We start from the raw sequence: 19,209 nt of genomic DNA, 5'->3' as shown, positions 1-19,209 counted from the left end.
ACCAACTGCCGCAGGCTGATACCATCACGAGGCACAGCTTGCTGCTCGTTCCTCAACCCTGTGTTTGCCAGCCCCAGCCCCCAAGCTGCAGAGGCACGAGTGACCCCGCGCCACTGTCTGCTGGGCACAAGGACCAGCAGCAGCATGGAGAGCCCTGGACACAGAGAGCAGCAGCAGGCACAGCTGGGCACGGTTGGCCCCTCCAGATTAAGCAGCATGCCCAGGCCATCGTAGTAAAACATTTATTTGTTCAGGTGATAGAAGCTACCATGTTTACAGTCTGTGAGCTCACCACTGGCGACACCGACCGCGACTGGGGCCTGCAGCTGCTGCCACCAGAGTTCTCGCCACTGAGTTTATAAAAACCTTGGGACACCAGAAAAAAAGGAATCGGGACTGAATGTGGCAGATGGCAGACGGGCGACCTGTGAAGAGGGGAGGGAAGTTTATCCAACAGCACCACCGGCCCAGGCGGCTCCCGGCCGCAGCATGGAGCGCAGGCGGCCGTGGGTGTGCGCGGTGCCACGCGTCAGTCTGCGGCGAGCTGGAACCGAATGGCTTTCTGCCGGGCGAGAGCGTCGGTGCCAGCGCCATCGGGCAGCGGAGGAGGGCAGGTGTCCTGTGGGCTGGCCCCGGCTTCTGTGCAAAGAGACAAAACAGGGACAGTGAGGGGACGAGCGCCGGGATGCGGCCCTTTCCCTGCAGCCAAAGAACTGCCACGGGGCAGGTGGCACCAGGAGCTGCTTCGTGGGGCTGGCCCAAGCTTTGCACCACACTGACAGCTGCCCACGGAGCTGACCAGTTGGAGAACAGGCAGCGGAGCCTGCCCTCAGCCCCAGCACCCCATCGGTTCCAGTGCCTCCAATGCCACCAGCACCACGAGGCTGGGATGTGGCAGGAGGAGCATGGCAGCTATTGGCAGACAGGGTTAACAGCACCTGGCATCCCCAGCCAGATCCAGCACCAGACCGTAGCATCACTAGCCAAAAACACTCCCAGCCAATGCCACCACCACTCAGAGCCACCAGCAGCCAGTGCCATCACCAGCTTTAGCACCCTTGTTTCTCAAGGGAAAATCAAATTAACAAACCCCTCTCCTGAAAACCAAAACCAGATCCACTAAAGCTCCTTGCTCCAGAATCAGCTTTCCAGTTCCTAGGTTTGCTCCTACCCTCTCTGACCTGAGCCTTTTTCCACAGCAGGGATTCCAGCTCCTTGCAGGTTCAGAGCCCTGCACACAACTGGAAACACCAGAAGGGAGCAGAGACTATGCATGGGGTTGGGACTGGCCTCCATGGGGTTTACAGCAGAAGAAAAAAATCACTGGAGAGAAACCATGCTGACAAGTTGCCCTGCCCATGCTCCCACACTGTGGGCATCACTCAGGACAGGGCACGTGGACTCTATTTAAAGAGCTGGTTTAATTTGGCATTCAGTGCCCAGTGTGCTGTACCTGCCCATGTGCTTGATGACCAGAGGGACAATCCGTCTCTGAGGACAACAAGGGTAGCTGTGGGTGTAGCACCACAGACGGACTTGCAGAGGGAACCAGCACTGCTGCCTGGAAACCTCAGCTGGGCAGAGCTGGGGTGAGTTCCTTACCCAGCCCCAGCAGCACAGGCTCTGGTACCAGGCCCAGACAGCCTGGCATGCAGCGAGGCTCACAGGAGCACATCTGCAAAAGGAAACAGAATTTCTGTGAGCAGGAGCCCATCGACTTTGCCACCTTTTGCTTCTTTTAAACCAGAACTTTGCCAGCTTAGAGTGGACAGTACTCAGTGGTCTCATGGCTGCAGTCACTGCTGCTGTGGGAGAGCAGCAGCACTCCATTGCTTGCAAGCAGCACCCTAGAAGAGGACAGCAAACCTTCCTGAGCTGTTGCCATGCTGATGGATGCTCCCACTCCACGAGTGCCACCTCAGAGACGCCAGGTCCTCTCCACTAATGGCAAGAGGAGCAATAGCAGGTGAGAGCAGCTGTGACCATGACTTCTGCTGGCTGAAGCAGTCAGTACGGGAGGAGACCTCCTCCCTCTCCAAGCAGGGTTTCTCTTGTGGCTCTGGTTTGCAGTAGCACAGCAAGGGCCATGCAGCACCTTCCCAAGACAGGGACTATTAGTTGTCATGGCTCAGTGTGACTCTGCTGACCCAGGATACTCCATCCCAGATGTGCCCCTGACTCAGCAACAACATTTGAGTGCCAGAGGAGTTACTAGAAGACATTTTGTGTGGTCCTAAAGCAGTGGGCAGTGGAGGTTTCATGGGCTCCAGGAGCCAATCTCTGCATTGCTGGAAGCCAGCCTCCAGCCTCCAGCATCTCCACAACCAGAAGGGATCAGACCAGGACCTTAGCAGGATCTCTTGGGCAGACAGTGTGTCTCAGCAGTAGGCACCTCATGAACGTGTGAGCAGTGGGTATCCTGCTGCCAGGCCCTTCCCAGGCAGAGCAGCATGTGTCCAGGAGCTGTGACCCCTCTCCCAGGCACAGGACACTCGTGGCTGACATTGCTGTGGCAAGGCTGGCCATGCAGGAACAGGATGGCAGAATTGAAGCCATGTGGGCACCCAGAGCACAGCAGAGCCAGGTACTCATGGTAAGGAACAAGACAGAAAACAGGCAGACAGAAAACAACCAACAGGACATAGTTCTCACCCAGCAGAGCCCTGCTTCTCCAGCCAGAGGCAGCTGGCCCCAGCCCGCTGTGACAGCGCACGCACGCCCGGAGGAAAGGATGCGGGAAACATGAGGAGGAAGCGTGTGCCAGCAACTTTAATGAGAGTGAACATATCTGGAGTCGTTTCTCCTCCTCTGGTGCCCACGGAAAGACACCAGCTCATGGCTAAAACCTCGCTCAGTTGATTTTTGAGGAGCATTGCAGGGTGCAGACCCACAAGCTGGGGGATCTCCCAGGAACAGGCTTGTACCCACGGGTCCAAGTCTCTGCAAACTCCCCTCAGCAGGCTGCACCCCCTTATCCCCAATACCCCCGGGGCTGGTAAATGTGTTGGCACCACCACCTGCCCTGGGGAGCACCCTGCTTGGATCTGCTGAACCCACACTCTGGTTTCGAAAGGGTCAGCAACACTGCATTGCTGCGCTCTGGGCAGTAACAGGTCAGCATTGCCCTGGTCACAGAACAGCTCAGCACTTCTTCTGCCTCCAACCTGGCAGCCTCTGGTTTTGCAGAACAGAAAGGACAGAGAATTTTCTCCTCCACAAGGACTTTCTCACTGTGAATTGAGCCTGGATAAAGTGAAATGCCCTGCTGCAGTTACTCTGGTGGGATCACGCCCACGGGACACTCCTCTCTGGCCAAGAGAGGAACCTCCGCAAGGGGAACCCTCTGTTGCCCAGGTCCAACCACTCCTACGCTGTTAGCAGAGAAGCAGATCAAAGGCAGGGACATATGGTCCTTCTAAGCTGCTTATACAGATGCACTGAGGACAGAACACTCAGATCCAGCCTTTAGAAGACGATTCCTTTGAGTAAAAAAATACCCAACAAAAACCAAACGAAGAACATGAAAATAACCCTCCCCAAGTCACAGGAAGCTGCAAATGCTTTAGCACTCTCACAAAACATCAGACACATTTACGCCCGGTTGTAGACAACACATAAAGCATTTTCATTTGATGTTTTTACAGTGCACGACTCAAACACCTCACAGAAATCCTCCAAAGCTCTCCCAGAGCCCAGCACAGGGTGAAGGTGCTGCCTGCAGCCAGCAGCTCCTCCATGGAGCATGTGCCTCCTGCATTCAACAGCACCTTCGCTGCAAGGCCACCGCAGCATTGCCTGTGACTGTGCCCTGCTTTGTAGCTAACTTCTGTGCACAGCCCCTCGAGAAGAAGGTGGACTCCAAAGAAAGCTAAAGAGAGACTGGTTTCTTTATTTCATTTCTGACTTTCCCAGGAGGAAGCAGGCCTTCTAATTTTGAGGTTCTCATTTCCTTTTTTGGTCTCCACATTTCCCAAGGGAAGGAAAAGGGCTTTCTAAATCAGAAACAACCTCTTCTTACTTAACATCCTTTACGCCATCCCCACCAGACACTGATTTTCCATTGACAGGCAGACAAACCACTGAGAACCATTCAGGATAGCTGAGACCAATGGAGATCAGCCAGCATGTGTCAGCCCCAAGGTGTGCAAGGACTAAGGGGCAGAGACTCATGAGGCTGAGGGAGATGGTCCCTGCCACGAGACAATCCCTACCAGCAGAAGGTCCTTGCCATCAGACATGCCCCATCTCAAGCCAATCCCTGCTACAGGACATTCCAAGTCATGAGATGGTCCCTGCCAGATGTTGCCTGCCACCAGATGGGCCCTACCATAAGATGCTCCCTGCACCAGACATTCCCTGCCACGACTGCTCTTGGGCTGGCCTGGTTGCAGCCAGACTGTCTTCAGACATCCACTTTGGTTATGCTGCCCTCAAGAAGAAGCAGAGGGTGTAAAATACAACTCCTCTATCACTTGAATGGCCACAAAGCCCACATCAAGCCTGCTATTTTGCACCTGAGAATGCAGTAAGTGCAGAGCTAAGCTGTCTCTAATTTAAACATGATGGCCATCTGACTTTAATTGATATTAACTGTTGCCTTCTCTTTAGAAGGAACAGAGCAGCAGGAGCACGTGCGGCCACTCTCCCAACGCAGGATTTCCCATTGCTATCACCTAGTGCCACATGTTACATCCCTGTGTAGTGACCTGCATTTGCTTTGTCCCACAGGCACCACAGCCCAACAACAGGTTACAAACAAGACCACCTCCCAGGCCCTTCACTGTGCATGGGGGTTAAAGAGAACTGGAACAAGCCCTAGAGTTCATAGGAAACGTGCCCCAAAAGTCTAAGAAAGAAGGCGGCCATCATCACCTCCATCAGCCATCACTGTCAGTTCCTGAATGGCTTTGTACCCTCATGTGCAGCACTGCCTGCTCTGCAGCACTGGGGTCGATATGCCAACCATGTACTCCAAAGCATCCACCTCTGCCTGGAGCCATGCTGACCAAGCCACAGCTCCCTGCCCTGCAGGAGGTCCCGAAGCCTACAGAGATGCCCACCATTATAGCTGGGCTGCAGGGCTGCTCACACCTTTCCCACTGGCTCCCCTTGCTCACTTTTCCACCTCTGTGCTGATGGGATGGGGCCACGAGACAGTCCCTGTGGCACTGGCTCTGAGAAAGGATCCCTGTGGCACTGACTGTGAGGCAGGCTCCAGCTCTGAGAAGGGAGCACAGGGCAGGCTCCTGCTGAACACGTTGTGTTTCTCCAGTGCTGGCACCAGGCACAGCCATTGCTGTGGCATCCCAGGCTCCTGGAGCGGGCACTGTGAGCAGGTGGCCACCACCAGACCCAGCACCACAGAATGAAGGTGCCCAGGGCCCTCTTGGGTAGACCAGCACCCAGCAAGAGCCAGACCCCAGCGGGAGCAGAGGGACTCCTCGCCCTGACACCCTCCTGGCTGTCAATGAGGGAAGGGCTTGCTGCATACCAGGCAACGCCACAGGCTGTCGTTCTGTACAGCGTCTGCCTAGGAAGGAAGGCAACAACCATTGTCTGGAAAAGAAATGTACAGTCTGGGCGTTTTAAAAAATAGCATTTTACTGATTGATCCAGAAGTGGTTATTTGTTAGCTCGGAGGAAATTTCATTTCCTTTATAAAAGGCTTTTTTTCTGTGAAAACTCTCTCTCTTGTTTTCTGCCACTGCAGAACCAGGAAGCCAGTCCTAGAGTAGGGAAGGCACTGGTGCTGTTTCATGCTTTTTTTTTTTTTAATTTTCCCTTTTTAACCCCTTAATCTTTCTCTTTTTTCCTTGTGTGTTTTGTTTTCTTTTTGTTTTGAATCTCTTGAGTGCTGCCTTCGGTTTCGCCAATCAAACGAAATCACAAAGGGGAACCAAATGAACCCTGTGCGCTCTGGGTGGCTTACACAGAACTCCACACGAACAAGCCATCCATCGGCAGGACAGCGGTAGACCTCCAGACCCCCTTCCGTGGGCAGAGGGAGTTTGACACACACACGTTTGGCGACTCAGGTTTTGGGATTTGTTGGTTTTTTTTGTCAAAAAAAAGAAAACTAAATCAAAAGAAAAAAAGGGGGAAAGAAAAAAAAAAAGGAAAAAAAAAAAAAGCAGGTCACACAGTGCTTTCCAATATCCACTCAGAACTGCAGAAAGTTGCTTTTCCACTCTCCACACCGGAGCCATCTGCCTGGACCAGCATCCCGTTCATGGACAGGCTGCGTTTGGAGCGCAGCCCGCCTGCGGCGCGGGCACTGCCGGGGCAACCGGGCTCCATCAGCTGCCCGCCCAACGAGAGCCGGCGCTTGGCACGGGTGGCGTCGGCCGGCAGCGTGAGGAACTTACTTGGCTTGGATTGTGCTCTTTTGTAGGGGGCGGCAGCAGGCGCGGGGGTACGGCCTGCCAGCTGCAGGGCAGTGGAGTTGTTCCTGTTACTGTTCTGGGCCTCAGTGCTGCCCATGGCCTCGCCCGGCGCCTCACTGCCGGCCTTGGGCCCCGGCTTGCGCTTCTGCTTCGGGGGCCCTGCCGCACTGGCAGTCCACGCGGGAGGCAGGGCGGAGGTAGTGGTGGCCGAGTCCTGTCCGGAGCCGCTCTCCGGCGACTGCGCCACGCCGTCGCTGCTGGCCTTGCAGCACTGGATGCCTTCTTCGTGCCCCACAGCCTGCTTGGACACCGACTGCGGCAGCGCCCCGCTGCAGCCCTGGATCTGCGCCCCGTTGGTCTGCGAGTACACGTTGCTGACCTTGGTGGCCTTCTGCTGCCCGTTGTTGTTACACACCTTGTAGCGGATCATGAGGATGATGATGAACACAAGCACCGAGGCCACAATGATCCCACCAATGATGATGATCATGGTCCCACCCAGGAACTGGGACTGCATGAAGTGGCAGCGCACATAGTCCTGCTCAGTGGTGAACTGTGTGCAGCCCACCACTCTGGTGGCCGTCAGCGAGGTGATGCCGTCGTCATAGATGGCCAGAACGCACAGGTCGTACAGAGTCCCAGCGGCCAGGTTGTTGACCAGGAAGGTTTTGCTCGTGGGAGGTATCATTCTGCAGGAGAAGGAAACCAGCCTGAATGAACCTGGTAGACCTCCATGCACCTCCCCATCATGTGCTGCAGCCCTGGTTGTGATCAACATCACCAAAGGCCAGCTCCTCTGCTCCTGCTGCCGCCTCACAGCAGCTGCTGCCCTGCAGCGGCGAGGCAGAGTCACCAGCAAGCCCTGCAGCACACCTGGGTGTAGCAGAGCTCCTCATGTAAATGTTCAAGGCCTGGCTGGATGGGGCTTTGAGCAACCTGGTTTAGTGGAAAACATACAGTTCTGGAGCCCCCAATATAAGAAGCACATGGCAGTGCTGGAGCCAGTCCAGAGGAGGCCACCAAGATGCTGAGAGGGCTGCAGCAGCTCTGCCATGAGGACAGGCTACAAGAGCTGGGGCTCTGCAGCCTGGAGAAGGCCAGTTGGCCAGTAGGACAAGGGAGGTTCTTCTTCCCCTATACTCAACACTGGTCAGGCCACACCTTGAGTACTGTGTCCAGTTCTGGGCTTCTCAATTCAAGAGAGATGTTGAGGTGCTGGAAGGTGTCCAGAGAAGGGCAGCAAGGCTGGGGAGGGACCTGGAACACAAACCCTATGAGGAGAGGCTGAGGGAGCTGGGGTTGTTCAGCCTAGAGAAGAGGAGGCTCAGGGGCAACCTCGCTGCTGTCTACAACTACCTGAAGGGACAATGTAGCCAGGTGGGGCTGGTCTCTTCTCCCAGGTAACCAGCAATAGAACAAGGGGACACAGTCTCAAGTTGTGCCAGGGGAAGTATAGGCTGGATGTTAGGAGGAAGTTCTTCACAGAGAGAGTGATTGGCATTGGAATGGGCTGCCCAGGGAGGTGGTGGAGGCACTGTCCCTAGAGATCTTCAAGAAAAGACTGGATGAGGCACTTAGTGCCATGGTCTGGTTGATTAGCTAGGGCTGGGGGATAGGTTTGACTGGATGATCTTCGAGGTCTCTTCCAACCTGCTTGATTCTATGATTAGGCTTCCAGGAGACCTTGTAGTAGCCTTCCAGTATTTGGAGGGGGCTGGCAGGAAGGCTGAGGAGGGACTATTAACAAGATATTGTAATGACAGGATGAGGGGTAATGGGTTTAAACTGGCAGAAGGGAGATTGAAACTGAATGTTAGGAGGAAGTTCTTTACAATGAGGGTGGTGAGACACTGGCACAGGTTACCCAGGGAGGTTGCAGATGCTCTCTCCCTGGAAGTTTTCAAAGCTAGGTTAGATAAGGCTTTGAGTGACCTGTTCTAGTGGGAGGTGTCCCTGCCCATGGCGGGGGTTTGGAACTGGAAGATCTTTGAGGTCCCTTCCAACCTAAACCATTCTATGATTCTAAGATTCTATGTACTTTTCCATAGCAGGGAGGGTTGGAACTACCTGATCTTGACAGTCCTTTCCAAACCAAACCATCCTGTGATTCTCCACCAAAAAAGCACTCAGGTGCTCTGTTGCAGAAATGGTCTCTCTCTGGTGCCTCGTGGAGGTTTTTGGGCATGCTGAAAACCTACTCTAATATAAAATAATGCAACCTTCACATTCAGCACAGAGCCAAAGCACCTCTGTGTACAGCCATGTAGTGACAGCATGGAAGAGTGGTTTGTAGAGCCAGATGCAGTCTTGGAGGCAGTTTGGTACAGAATTGCTGCATCTCTCCTACACACTTTTGCAGAGTCCATGATGTCCTCTTTGGGGCAATACTGGCAAACCAAGCAAGTTTCAGACTTCATTATATTTTTTTATCATCATCATCATAGAAGTATCAAGCAGGTTGGAAGAGACCTCCAAGTTCATCCAGTCCAACCTAGCACCCAGCCCTAGCCAATCAACCAGACCATGGCACTAAGTGCCCCAGCCAGGCTTGGCTTTAACACCTCCAGGCACGGCCACTCCACCACCTCCCTGGGCAGCCCATTCCAATGCCAATCACTTTCTCTGCCAACAACTTCCTCCTAACATCCAGCCTATACTTCCCCCGGCACAACTTGAGACTGTGTCCCCTTGTTCTATTGCTGGTTGCCTGAGGGAAGAGACCAACCCCACCTGGCTACAGCCTCCCTTCAGGTAGCTGCAGACAGCAATGAGCTCTGCCCTGAGCCTCCTCTTCTGCAGGCTGCACACCCCCAGCTCCCTCAGCCTCTCCTCACAGGGCTGTGCTCCTGGCCCATCCCCAGCCTTGCTGCCCTTCTCTGGACACCTTCCAGCACCTCAACACCTCTCTTGAATTGAGGAGCTCAGAATTGGACACAGCACTCAAGGTGTGGCCTGAGCAGTGCTGAGCACAGGGGCAGAAGAATCTCCCTTCTCCTCCTGGCCACACTGTTCCTGGTACAGGCCAGCATGCCATTGGCTCTCACATGTTGCAATAGGATGAGAGGCAATGGCTTTCACCTGAGAGAGGGCAAATTTAGACTGGATATAAGGAAGAAGTTCCTCGCCATTAGGATGGTGAGGTGTTGGAGAATTCTTGTTAGCAGAGAAAAATTATAAACATGAGCAACCCGTGCTGGGAAGACCTTGAATCCATCCTGGGAGCTTAGATCACAGTATCACAGTATCACAGTATCATCAGGGTTGGAAGAGACCTCACAGATCATCAAGTCCAACCCTTCACCACAGAGCTCAAGGCTAGACCATGGCACCAAGTGCCACGTCCAACCTTGCCTTGAACAGCCCCAGGGACGGTGACTCCACCACCTCCCTGGGCAGCCCATTCCAGTGTCCAATGACTCTCTCAGTGAAGAACTTTCTCCTCACCTCGAGCCTAAATTTCCCCTGGCGCAGCCTGAGGCTGTGTCCTCTTGTTCTGGTGCTGGCCACTTGAGAGAAGAGAGCAACCTCCTCCTGGCCACAACCACCCCTCAGGTAGTTGTAGACAGCAATAAGGTCACCCCTGAGCCTCCTCTTCTCCAGGCTAACCAATCCCAGCAGATAGATAGCAGGCACAGGGTGGTTTCCCCCCACATGCAGCTGCAGGGGGTGGAGTGCAGCTGCAGGTGGGCAGAGTCTAGCCAGCCCCAGAGGCTGACCCTCAGATTGTTATGATATATTAACCTATGCACGCATTACAAGTAACCCTGGACCCTCTGACTGTAACCAATCTTGGTGGAGCACGCCTCTTGCTAGGATGCATATAAGTCACTGTATCACGGAAATAAAGTGGATTTGACCATCTAGCCACATTGGTGAACAAAGAGTCATTTTCCCATAGCGCCTCACCGACTTAAACTCCAACAGTGAGGCACTGGAATAGGTTGTACAGAGAGGTGGTAGATACCCTATCCCTGGAAGCACTGAAGACCAGCCTATACATGGCTCTGAGTAACCTGCTCTAGTGGAAGTTGTCCCTGTCCAGGGCAGGGGGGTTGGAACTAGATGATCTTTAAGATCCCTTCCAGCCCAAATTGATTCTACAAGAGCAACCACATCAAAAGAACCGAAGAAATTACCATGCAAAGACAGTTTTGAAGGGTCCCACCAGGCAGCACAAAGCCAGCCCACCAGCACGGACACCATCAGAGCTAGTGCTAGGAGGAATATGTTTACAAGCACCTTTTTTTCTTTTGCCTTGCCAAAGCTGACAGCATTCAGACCCATTTAACTCCTCACCCTTTGCAACCTCTTGGGCAGTCAGATGAGCTCAGAGGCTATTTGGATTATCTCAAACAACCCCAATCAAAGTCGTTTCCCTGCTGGAGAGCAGAAACCTGGCACAAGGCTTTCCCATGGCTCCCACTACCTGCTGCCAGGGTAGGGCCCTGCTGGGAGCTGCCTGGGCAGCATCTCAGTTGCAGAGCAGCCCGCAGGGCCCCACGACGACGTTCTGGGGCTGCCTTACCTGTAAACAAGGGAGTCATCGTAAGTACCATTGTACTGGATCTGGAACATCCGTATCCCAGGGATGTTCCTCTGAAAGTTGAACTTCAGCAGAGCGGTCGAGGATGTTGCTTCCGCAACCACCACCTTCTTATCTTGGCTCACTTTAGTATCCCCATTGCTACTGCTCGCATTGGAGCCCGACTTGGTGGAAGTGGAGATATCCGAGGAGCCAGGATCGGGCTCGTGGATGTGGTTGGTGCTGTTCAGCAAGTGGGGGAGCTTGATGATGTGCAGGTCCACTGTCTGCGTGGCCTCCCCGGCCGGGTTGGAAGCAATGCAGGTGAAGGAGCCCGTGTCCTTCACCGTCGTTATAAGGATGTCGAGTGTCCCGTTGTCGTACACCACCGACCTGGTGGCGTTGGAGATCAGTTTGCCCTCAGGTGATATCCAATGGATGGCTGGCTCGGGGTCCCCACGGGCCTTGCACCGCAATGCTGCCCGCTGGCCTTCCAGCACCCGCAACTCGTGCGTGTGCCGGGTGATGAGAGGAGGTTCACACAGGAACTCCTCTTCAGGGATCGACCAGAAATACCGGCCAGACAGCAGCGTGGGAGAAGCACAGGTCTCCAGGTCGTCCTCCCTCGAAAGACGCCTCAGCCACAAGAGCTCACAGTTGCAATGCAAAGGGTTCCCACCAAAGCTCAATGCAAAGGTTGAAGGGCTGATAATTCCTGAGGTTGCCAGTACCTGAGCTCGCTGGAAAAGAGGATCAGGTGGTAGCTTCTGCAGTTTGTTAGACGTGACATCCAACCTGGTCATCTTGTGGAGGTGGGAGAAGGTCCCCTTGGGAATATGGTCAATCATGTTGTGGTCCAGGCTCAGTGTGTGCAAACTAACCATCTTCTCCACCGCATCCCAGGGGATGGTTTCCAGGTTGTTGTAAGACAAATCCAATTCCTCAAGAGCTAAAACATCATCGAAAGCTGTGGAAGAAATCAAAGTCAGCTGGTTGTTGTTAAGTATCAAGTGGTGAAGGTTGGAGAGCCCACTGAGCATATCGTTAGTGATCTTAGTCAATCGGTTGCTGTTCAAATGCAAAGCCCGCAAATTGCGCAGGTCGGCGAAGGCGTGGGGGGTAATAAAACTGATTGTATTCCTGGACAGCGTCAGGTCCACCAGGCTGGTCATGTTGGCAAAGTCTTTCCTTTTAATGTTTGTGACAAAGTTGTCTGCCAGGCGTAACTCCACGGTCCTCCTGTCAATGTTGGGAGGAACGAATAAGAGCCCTTTCTTGGCACAAAGGGTGGCAAGGTTCGGAGACAAAATCTGACAGACACAGCGCTTGGGGCAGATCTGAGCTCTCACCGCCATGCCAATGAACAGCACAAACAAAAGCAGTTTTTCCATTGTAGATCTGGTTCAAGAGCCTGCAAGGAACAGCAAATGTCTGTTAGTCTCTGCACAATAAGCCAGCAACGTCATAATAAAGCAGAGACAAACTGTCTGTGCTTAAATCGTGAAACTAAGGTGCATGTAGCAGTGCATCGCCCTCGTTTTTACCATCCTCCTGATGCCTTTACCATCTTCCATATCCTGAAAGAGCTTCTATGCTACCTCCCTGCCTCCTTCCTGGAGTTTTCAAGACAAGGTTGGACAGGACCTTGAGAAACCTCTCTAGTGGAAGGTGTCCCTGTCTATGACAGGGAGTTGAAACTCAATCACAGAATCATAGAATCAAGCAGGTTGGAAAAGACCTTCAAGATCATAGAGTACAACCTAGATGATCTTGAAGGTCCCCTCCAACCCAAACCATTCTGTGACTCTGAAATTCCAGAAGAAGCACTGAGAGGTAGGTGTTTGCACACACACAGGGACACCCAGGCACTTCTGTACAAATGACAAAGCCCACAGAAGCGTGAACATGGCACATGGCATCAGTAGCGTCTTTAGCACTGCCACCCCACAACTGGTCCCCACTATGCCACCCACCTCTCCTTCAGGCACTCAGCCTTCCAAGAGGTGCTCCTGACCCCACAGCCTGATGTCACTCTGCCATGGTGCCATTTCTGTGCTGCAAAGGGGGGAATGTTTCCATGTGTGCTCCACTACAACTCTCAGTGGCCTCTAAATCATGGCAATTCAATGGGTTTATGGCCATCTCCTCCAACGTGTAAGCTCTTAATGCTATTTTCAGAACAGACTCAGACGGAGCTAATTTTATGTCATTCAAACCCCAAAAATGCAAATAAAACACACACACAAAAAGGCACCAAGAAAAGCCCCCACAACAACATGGATCTAAATAAAAATGGAACAGGGGCTAATTTTAGCTCCTTGCTGTTTTCCCGGCTGCCACAGCCAGCAGCGCTGCACTCCTCTCCCTGACACTTCAATTAGCCTTATCTCCTGCCTTGCCAGATCCAGGATCCTCACGGAGTATGGAAACCAGGGAGATAACAGCAGCGCCCACACCAGCTAAATGAAATCATCCATCAGTGACAGCACAGGGAGAGGCGCGGGATGGTGGCCGCTCCCCACGGCGTGGGACGGCAGCTGCTCACCGTGGAGCGGGTGGTGGGAGATGCAGAGTCCTGTGGAGCAGAGTCCTACAGGCTTGAGAGGGAACCTGTGCAGTCACCAGCAGCAGTGCCTGGAGGGCCCCCACATCAGAAGTGAAGCACTCGGCTCCCTCTGGACTGGTGACAGCGCACAAGCCAGCTACGCAGATGCCTTATCGCCCCAGAAACCTGCTGATGAAGCTCATCTTAACTAAAATAAAAGTTCCACAGCTAGCCATAAACAGGAGTCTTGAATCACCACTGCTATTTAAAGAGATGTAACGTCACAACAATGACTACTGCTCCTGACAGTCCAGTCCCTGCATGTCCATCCTCGGTGCTGTGCAAACCGAGGGGAGCCAATGAGCTCAATAAGGATGAGTGAAAGTACCCCCTGCAAACCCTGCTCTTCAGCACTGTCCATCGATTTGATCCAAGGATGGAACCCCTCTGCTGTGAGGCCAGGCTGAGAGAGGTTGAGTTGTTCAGCCTGGAGAAGAAAAGGCTTCAGAGAGACTTTCCAGTTGCTTTTCAGTGCTTCAAGCACATGCCTTAAGAATTGCAGCCGAGGGAGCTGGGGGTGTGCAGCCTGCAGAAAAGGAGGCTCAGGGCAGACCTCATTGCTGTCTACAACTACCTGAAAGCAGGTTGTAGCCAGGTGGGGTTGGGCTTTGCTGCCAGGCAACCAGGGACAGAACAAGGAGACACAGTTTCAAACTGCATCAGGGCAGGTTCAGGCTCGACAATAGGAGGAAATTCTTTGCAGCAAGAGTGATTGGCATTGGAATGGGCTGCTTGGGGAGATGGTGGAGTCCCCATCCCTGGAGGTGTTTAAGAGGAGGCTAGATGAGGCACTTAGTGCCATGGATTAGTTAATGAGAAGGGTCAGGTGATAGGTTGAACTCGATGATCTTGGAGGTCTTTTCCCACCTGGTTGATTCTGTGATTCTGTGAAGGGGCTGAGCAGAAACCTGGGGACAGACTTTTGAGCAAGGCCTGTTGTGCCAGGACAAGGGGTGATGGTTTGAACTCAAAGAGGAAGATTCACAGTGAAGAGAAGGGAGAAACATTTGGCTCTGAGGGTGGTGAGATTCTGGCCCAGGTTGCCCAGAGAGGTGGGATATGTCCCACCATTGGAACCCTTTCAGGTCAGGCTGTTTGGGGCTCTGAGCAACCAGCTCTGGTGGGAGATGACCCTGATGGCTGCAGCAGGGGTGACCTTTAAAAGTCCCAACCCAAAGCATTCTATGACTCCATGACTACTGACTCAAATTCTTGAGAACCCATTGGATAAAGCATTGAGTGTGGTACTGTGGCCTCCAGCTGAGTCTACTCCTGCAGCCACAGCCTGTCACAACCTCTGTGCTGGGACCCACCACTATAACGATCACTGTTCCTGCTGCCATTTGTTGTAGCAGAAAGCAAAACTTCCTGATTAACCTCCAAAGGTGTTTTGTGGCTCAGTTTGGCCAGCCCATGCCAGCACTGCAGGTTGGGGTGGTCCTCCAGGTGGAATGGGCTTGGAGGAGAATAGTGAAGTCAAATAGCAGAGTAAGCATGGTAGAGCATACCAGCAGCTCCAACCCCAAACTCCAGTGGTGACACCCATCTGGCTGCCTTCCAACATAGCAGCTGCAGCCACACCATGAGCTGTCCTCCATCCTTTTCAGGCAGGACTTTTTTAATTCTCTATCTGGCACACACCAGACCCAAATGGACTCAGCAGCTCAGGGCATCCGCATCACCGCCACTGCGGCCCCCAGACAGTCCCGGCTGGCGACACCACAGTCATTTAGATTTGCTAACTTCATTCTGCTAATTTAGATTTGTAGCTGTGATTAAAGTCACGAGCTTGGACTGAGCCAAGTTCATCTGAAGAGCTACAGGAGATTAAATACGAACCAGCGAGGAGCCTTTCCAGCTTGGAAATGCTGCTGCGTGAAACGGCGACCTAAGGAGACAGAGACCTAAGCCATAGCTGCAAGGACAAGGCTGTGGAGAGGTTACCCACCAGTGGACGTGGGGTTTTATTTCAGGGGAGCTTCTGACACTGACAGCAGCTTCTGGACAGAATGTCCAGCACACAGCAAGAGCTGGACACAGTGTGATAGGTGAACACCAGGCAGAAGAGGCAGGCTCGGACAGCTGCAGCAAATGGGGCAAGACCTGGCTGGTGGCCAGTGACTAACAGTGTTCCCCAGGACTCAAGGGGCAAGACCTGGCTTGTGGCCAGTGACTAGCAGTGTTCCCCAGGACTCAGGGGGCAAGACCTGGCTGGTGGCCAGTGACTAGCAGTGTTCCCCAGGACTCAGGGGGCAAGACCTGGCTGGTGGCCAGTGACTAGCAGTGTTCCCCAGGACTCAGGGGGCAAGACCTGGCTTGTGGCCAGTGACTAGCAGTGTTCCCCAGGACTCAGGGGGCAAGACCTGGCTTGTGGCCAGTGACTAGCAGTGTTCCCCAGGACTCAGGTCAGAGCTAGTCCTCTCCAGTGCTCCTATCAGTGACTCGGACAGGGGGGTGAGGGCACACCATGCACATCCTGTCAATGGCAATTAACTCCTCAAGGGTAGAAGGTGCTTAATGAGAAGTTCTGGTGGATCAGAGAGCTGGGCAACCAGCAGCCATATAGACTGTAACTAGGACAAACGGATTCAGTTCTATAACTCGGTCTCTGCCTGCTTGTTCTCTCCCAGCACTCCACAATCCTGAAAGGGCTGCAGCCTGCAGCCCTGCACAGGCTCAGCCCCAGGCAAGGCAGGCACCTGCAGGGTCAGCTCTGCAGCAGGAGGAAGCAGGAGGCCATCTCCACCAGGAGGTGTCTGGCACATAGCTGCGGCCAAGACCAGGGCACCCCTAGCAGCTAAGGCCGAGGACAAGTGGAGAGTTCCCTCACAGAGAGCAGCAGACCCTGACCAGCTTCTCCTCTCTAGGCCACCTGCAGAACAAGCACCCTGGGCTGTCCCTGGCACAGCACTGACAAAGAGCAGGCCAGCACAGCCAGCGGGTTGTGCAGTCCAGCCTGGGTGCATCTGAACACGACAGGTCACAGCCCATGGCTATCACCCCCCAGCAGAGGAAGGAGCACTGAAGGTCTCTTCCTCATTTCCATTGTCACACAGACATGAGAAGTGAAAAGCAGCCGAGCCCAGCAGCCCCCAGCACATCGCTGCCCTCAGCACTGGGGCACTGCTCCCTGCTCTCCTGCAAGCACTGGCTGAAGGCACTGTCCCCAGACTGCTCTTTCTGCCTTACACCTGAGGACCTCCTTTTCCTTGTTCACTTTCCCCAGCTACGCAGGGAGTCCAGCAGCGGTTTGGTAGTGCTCGTGGAGGCCAGGACTGCCCTTCCATGTCACCCCTCCCCCGCCTTGCCCCCACAGTTCCCAGGTGAAGCAAGCTGACAAGATGGGCCACAAGTCAGTGAGTTTTCTCCTGCAGATGTCTCTCATGTGGCTTCACAGCTTTGCTCCATCTCAGCTGTGCTAACAAGTGTGGGTGCTGGGCTCCTGCTGAGCCAAGTCCCAGCAGCTCCAAACCAGCCATCCCAGCATGAGGACATACCCTGAGCTGAGAAAAGAGGCAGCACCAGTCACCAAAGGCACCCTGCAGCCATGCTGAAATGGGAGCAGTGATGTGATGGCACTGGGATGTACACCCTGCCAGCTGCTGAAGCTCCTGAAGCACAGAGCAGTCTACATGGGTGAGCTGGAAGGAGGGCTGGGTGGGGTGGAAGCAGGGCTGAGGTGGGACAAAGATTCACTGGGTGAGCTGGAAGCAGGGTGGGTGGGATGAAAGATTCGCTGGGTAAGTTGGAAGCAGGGCTGGGTGGGCTGGAAGGATGGCTGGGTGGGGTGGAAGCAGGGCTGAGGTGGGACGAAGATTCACTGGGTGAGCTGGAAGCAGGGTGGGTGGGATGAAAGATTCGCTGGGTGAGCTGGAAGCAGGGCTGGGTGGGATGAAAGATTCGCTGGGTGAGCTGGAAGCAGGGCTGGGTGGGCTGGAAGCAGGGCTAGGTGAGATGAAAGCAGGGCTGGGTGGGCTGCAAGCTGGGCTAGGTGGGCTGGAAGCTGGACATTCCCAAGGGAAGGGCAGGGCTGGAAGCTAAGAGCAAACTGAGATGAGGAGCTCAAGAAGGATTACAAGCATCTTCAGGCAGGAGCCAGCTGCTAGATAGTAGTGGGGAGATATCCCACCACAGCCTACGACCTAAACCTTTCACTGAGAGGTTTGAGGTCTCTGCTCAAGGGTCACCAGAAGAATTGAGCCACCAGTACCTTTGCAGAGCAGGAGGTTGACACAGACATGAGGGGAACCTGGGCTGGTTTGGGGGTTCAGCCTCTCAGCCACTTGGAGAAACCCCTGACAGCAAAGAGAGGCCTCAGGGGTTGCTGTGGTAGGGAAAATGCTGTCTTGGACTGCATTCAGAAGATGCTAAACTCATTACTGCTGCTAATTTCACACACTCTTCACTTGTCCATCTGCCCTGGAGACAGCCAAGCTGCCATGTGCCAGAAGAGGACTGAGGTGCTGCAGCAGCTTGGCTTCATCTTCCCCACAGCTCCTCTGTTCCATCAGCAGCTCTGCTGCCTTTAAGCACAACTCACCCCTGTCTCTCACAGTGATCTCCCTGCTCATCTCCTCACCACCCCACCACTGGGGTGCAGTCTCACAACACTTTGTGTCAGAACCTTACCCGTGTGTCACAGACCACTGAGGGCACCAATTTCACTGTACCTTTCTGCTTCCTCGTGGGTGTCCCTAGGCTACAGCCACAGTGCCCACAGCTCCCTGCAAAACCACCATGCCCATGTGTTGGGCTGCTCCACATCCTTCAGTGGGATGGAGTCCAGGCGGAGGCCTGTGAATAGTGGGGTCCCCACAGGGGTCAGTACTGGGACCAATGACTGGTGGGGTCCCACAGGGGGCAATTCTGTTCAATAGCACAATGCCCACCTGGAGAGCAGTGCCAAGTGGCACCCCTCAGGGGTCAGTGCTGGTGCTGTTTGACATCTTTGTCAGCAACATGGACAGAGGAATCAGTGCACCCTCAGCAAGTCTGCAGATGGCACCAAGAGGCATGGCACAGTTGACTTGCTAGAGGGAAGGGATCTATCCAGAGGGATCTGGACAGGCTGCAGAGGTGTGCCCAGGCCAAACTCATGATATTCAACAAGTATCTCCCTCTGGAGATACTCAAAACCCACCTGGATGTGTTCCTGTGTAATCTGTGTAATCTGGTGTAGGAAACCCTGCTCTGGCAGGGGAGTTGGACTGGATGAGCTTTGGAGGTCCCCTCCAGCCCCTGACATTCTGTAACAATATGATCCTGTCAGTATTCCATCCCTTGGGTGACCATTCAGAGCAGTGAGAAGGGCAAGTGGGCATCTGCCTGGTCTTGTGCCATAGGTTACTACAGACCACTCTCACAAGCCCTCCCCCCTTCTCTACATACAGATGGGAGGGAAAGTAGTACAGAAACTCCTCTGGTTTGAGATAGAGTTTGATGATAAGGTGCACAATTACCTCAGCCTACTGCAGAAGCGTGCAGCAAACTGCAGAAGCAGCAGCAGAAGCCAGCAATGTCCCCAGCAGAGAGGACCAACGCCCCAAACCCAGAGCTCAAAAGCAGCAACTGGAACAAGAAGCCTCTCATGCTGCAATCTGAACTTCAAGCCCCATGATACTTTGCTCCAGCCAGTACCTTCATTTTGAAGCTGGCATGATGGCAGCATGGTATCAAACCTCAGCAGCAGGTTCAGCTCT

The 19,209-nt window shown here is 53.9% G+C and overlaps 1 protein-coding gene across 2 annotated transcripts in view; it reads right to left on the bottom strand.

Moving 5' to 3' along the window:
• Positions 1–225: 225 nt before the first annotated feature.
• The window catches only part of LOC135175674 (leucine-rich repeat and fibronectin type-III domain-containing protein 5), a 56,073-nt gene continuing 37,089 nt past the window's right edge, over positions 226–19,209 (bottom strand). The window contains exons 2-4 of one of the 2 annotated variants that reach the window (XM_064144018.1): positions 10,909–12,316; positions 6,366–7,072; positions 226–639 (exon numbers count right to left, since the gene is read on the bottom strand). In XM_064144018.1, coding sequence (XP_064000088.1) covers positions 530–639; positions 6,366–7,072; positions 10,909–12,296 — 2,205 coding nt within the window. In that variant the 5' untranslated portion in view covers positions 12,297–12,316 and the 3' untranslated portion in view covers positions 226–529. Of the gene's footprint in view, positions 640–3,869; positions 7,073–10,908; positions 12,317–19,209 lie in introns of those variants that run through there. The other variant, XM_064144010.1, reaches the window with a different exon arrangement.

The sequence above is a fragment of the Pogoniulus pusillus genome, chromosome 1, assembly GCF_015220805.1.
Source record: "Pogoniulus pusillus isolate bPogPus1 chromosome 1, bPogPus1.pri, whole genome shotgun sequence".
Lineage (NCBI taxonomy): Eukaryota > Metazoa > Chordata > Aves > Piciformes > Lybiidae > Pogoniulus > Pogoniulus pusillus.
This window is presented reverse-complemented; position numbering and strand designations above follow the sequence as displayed.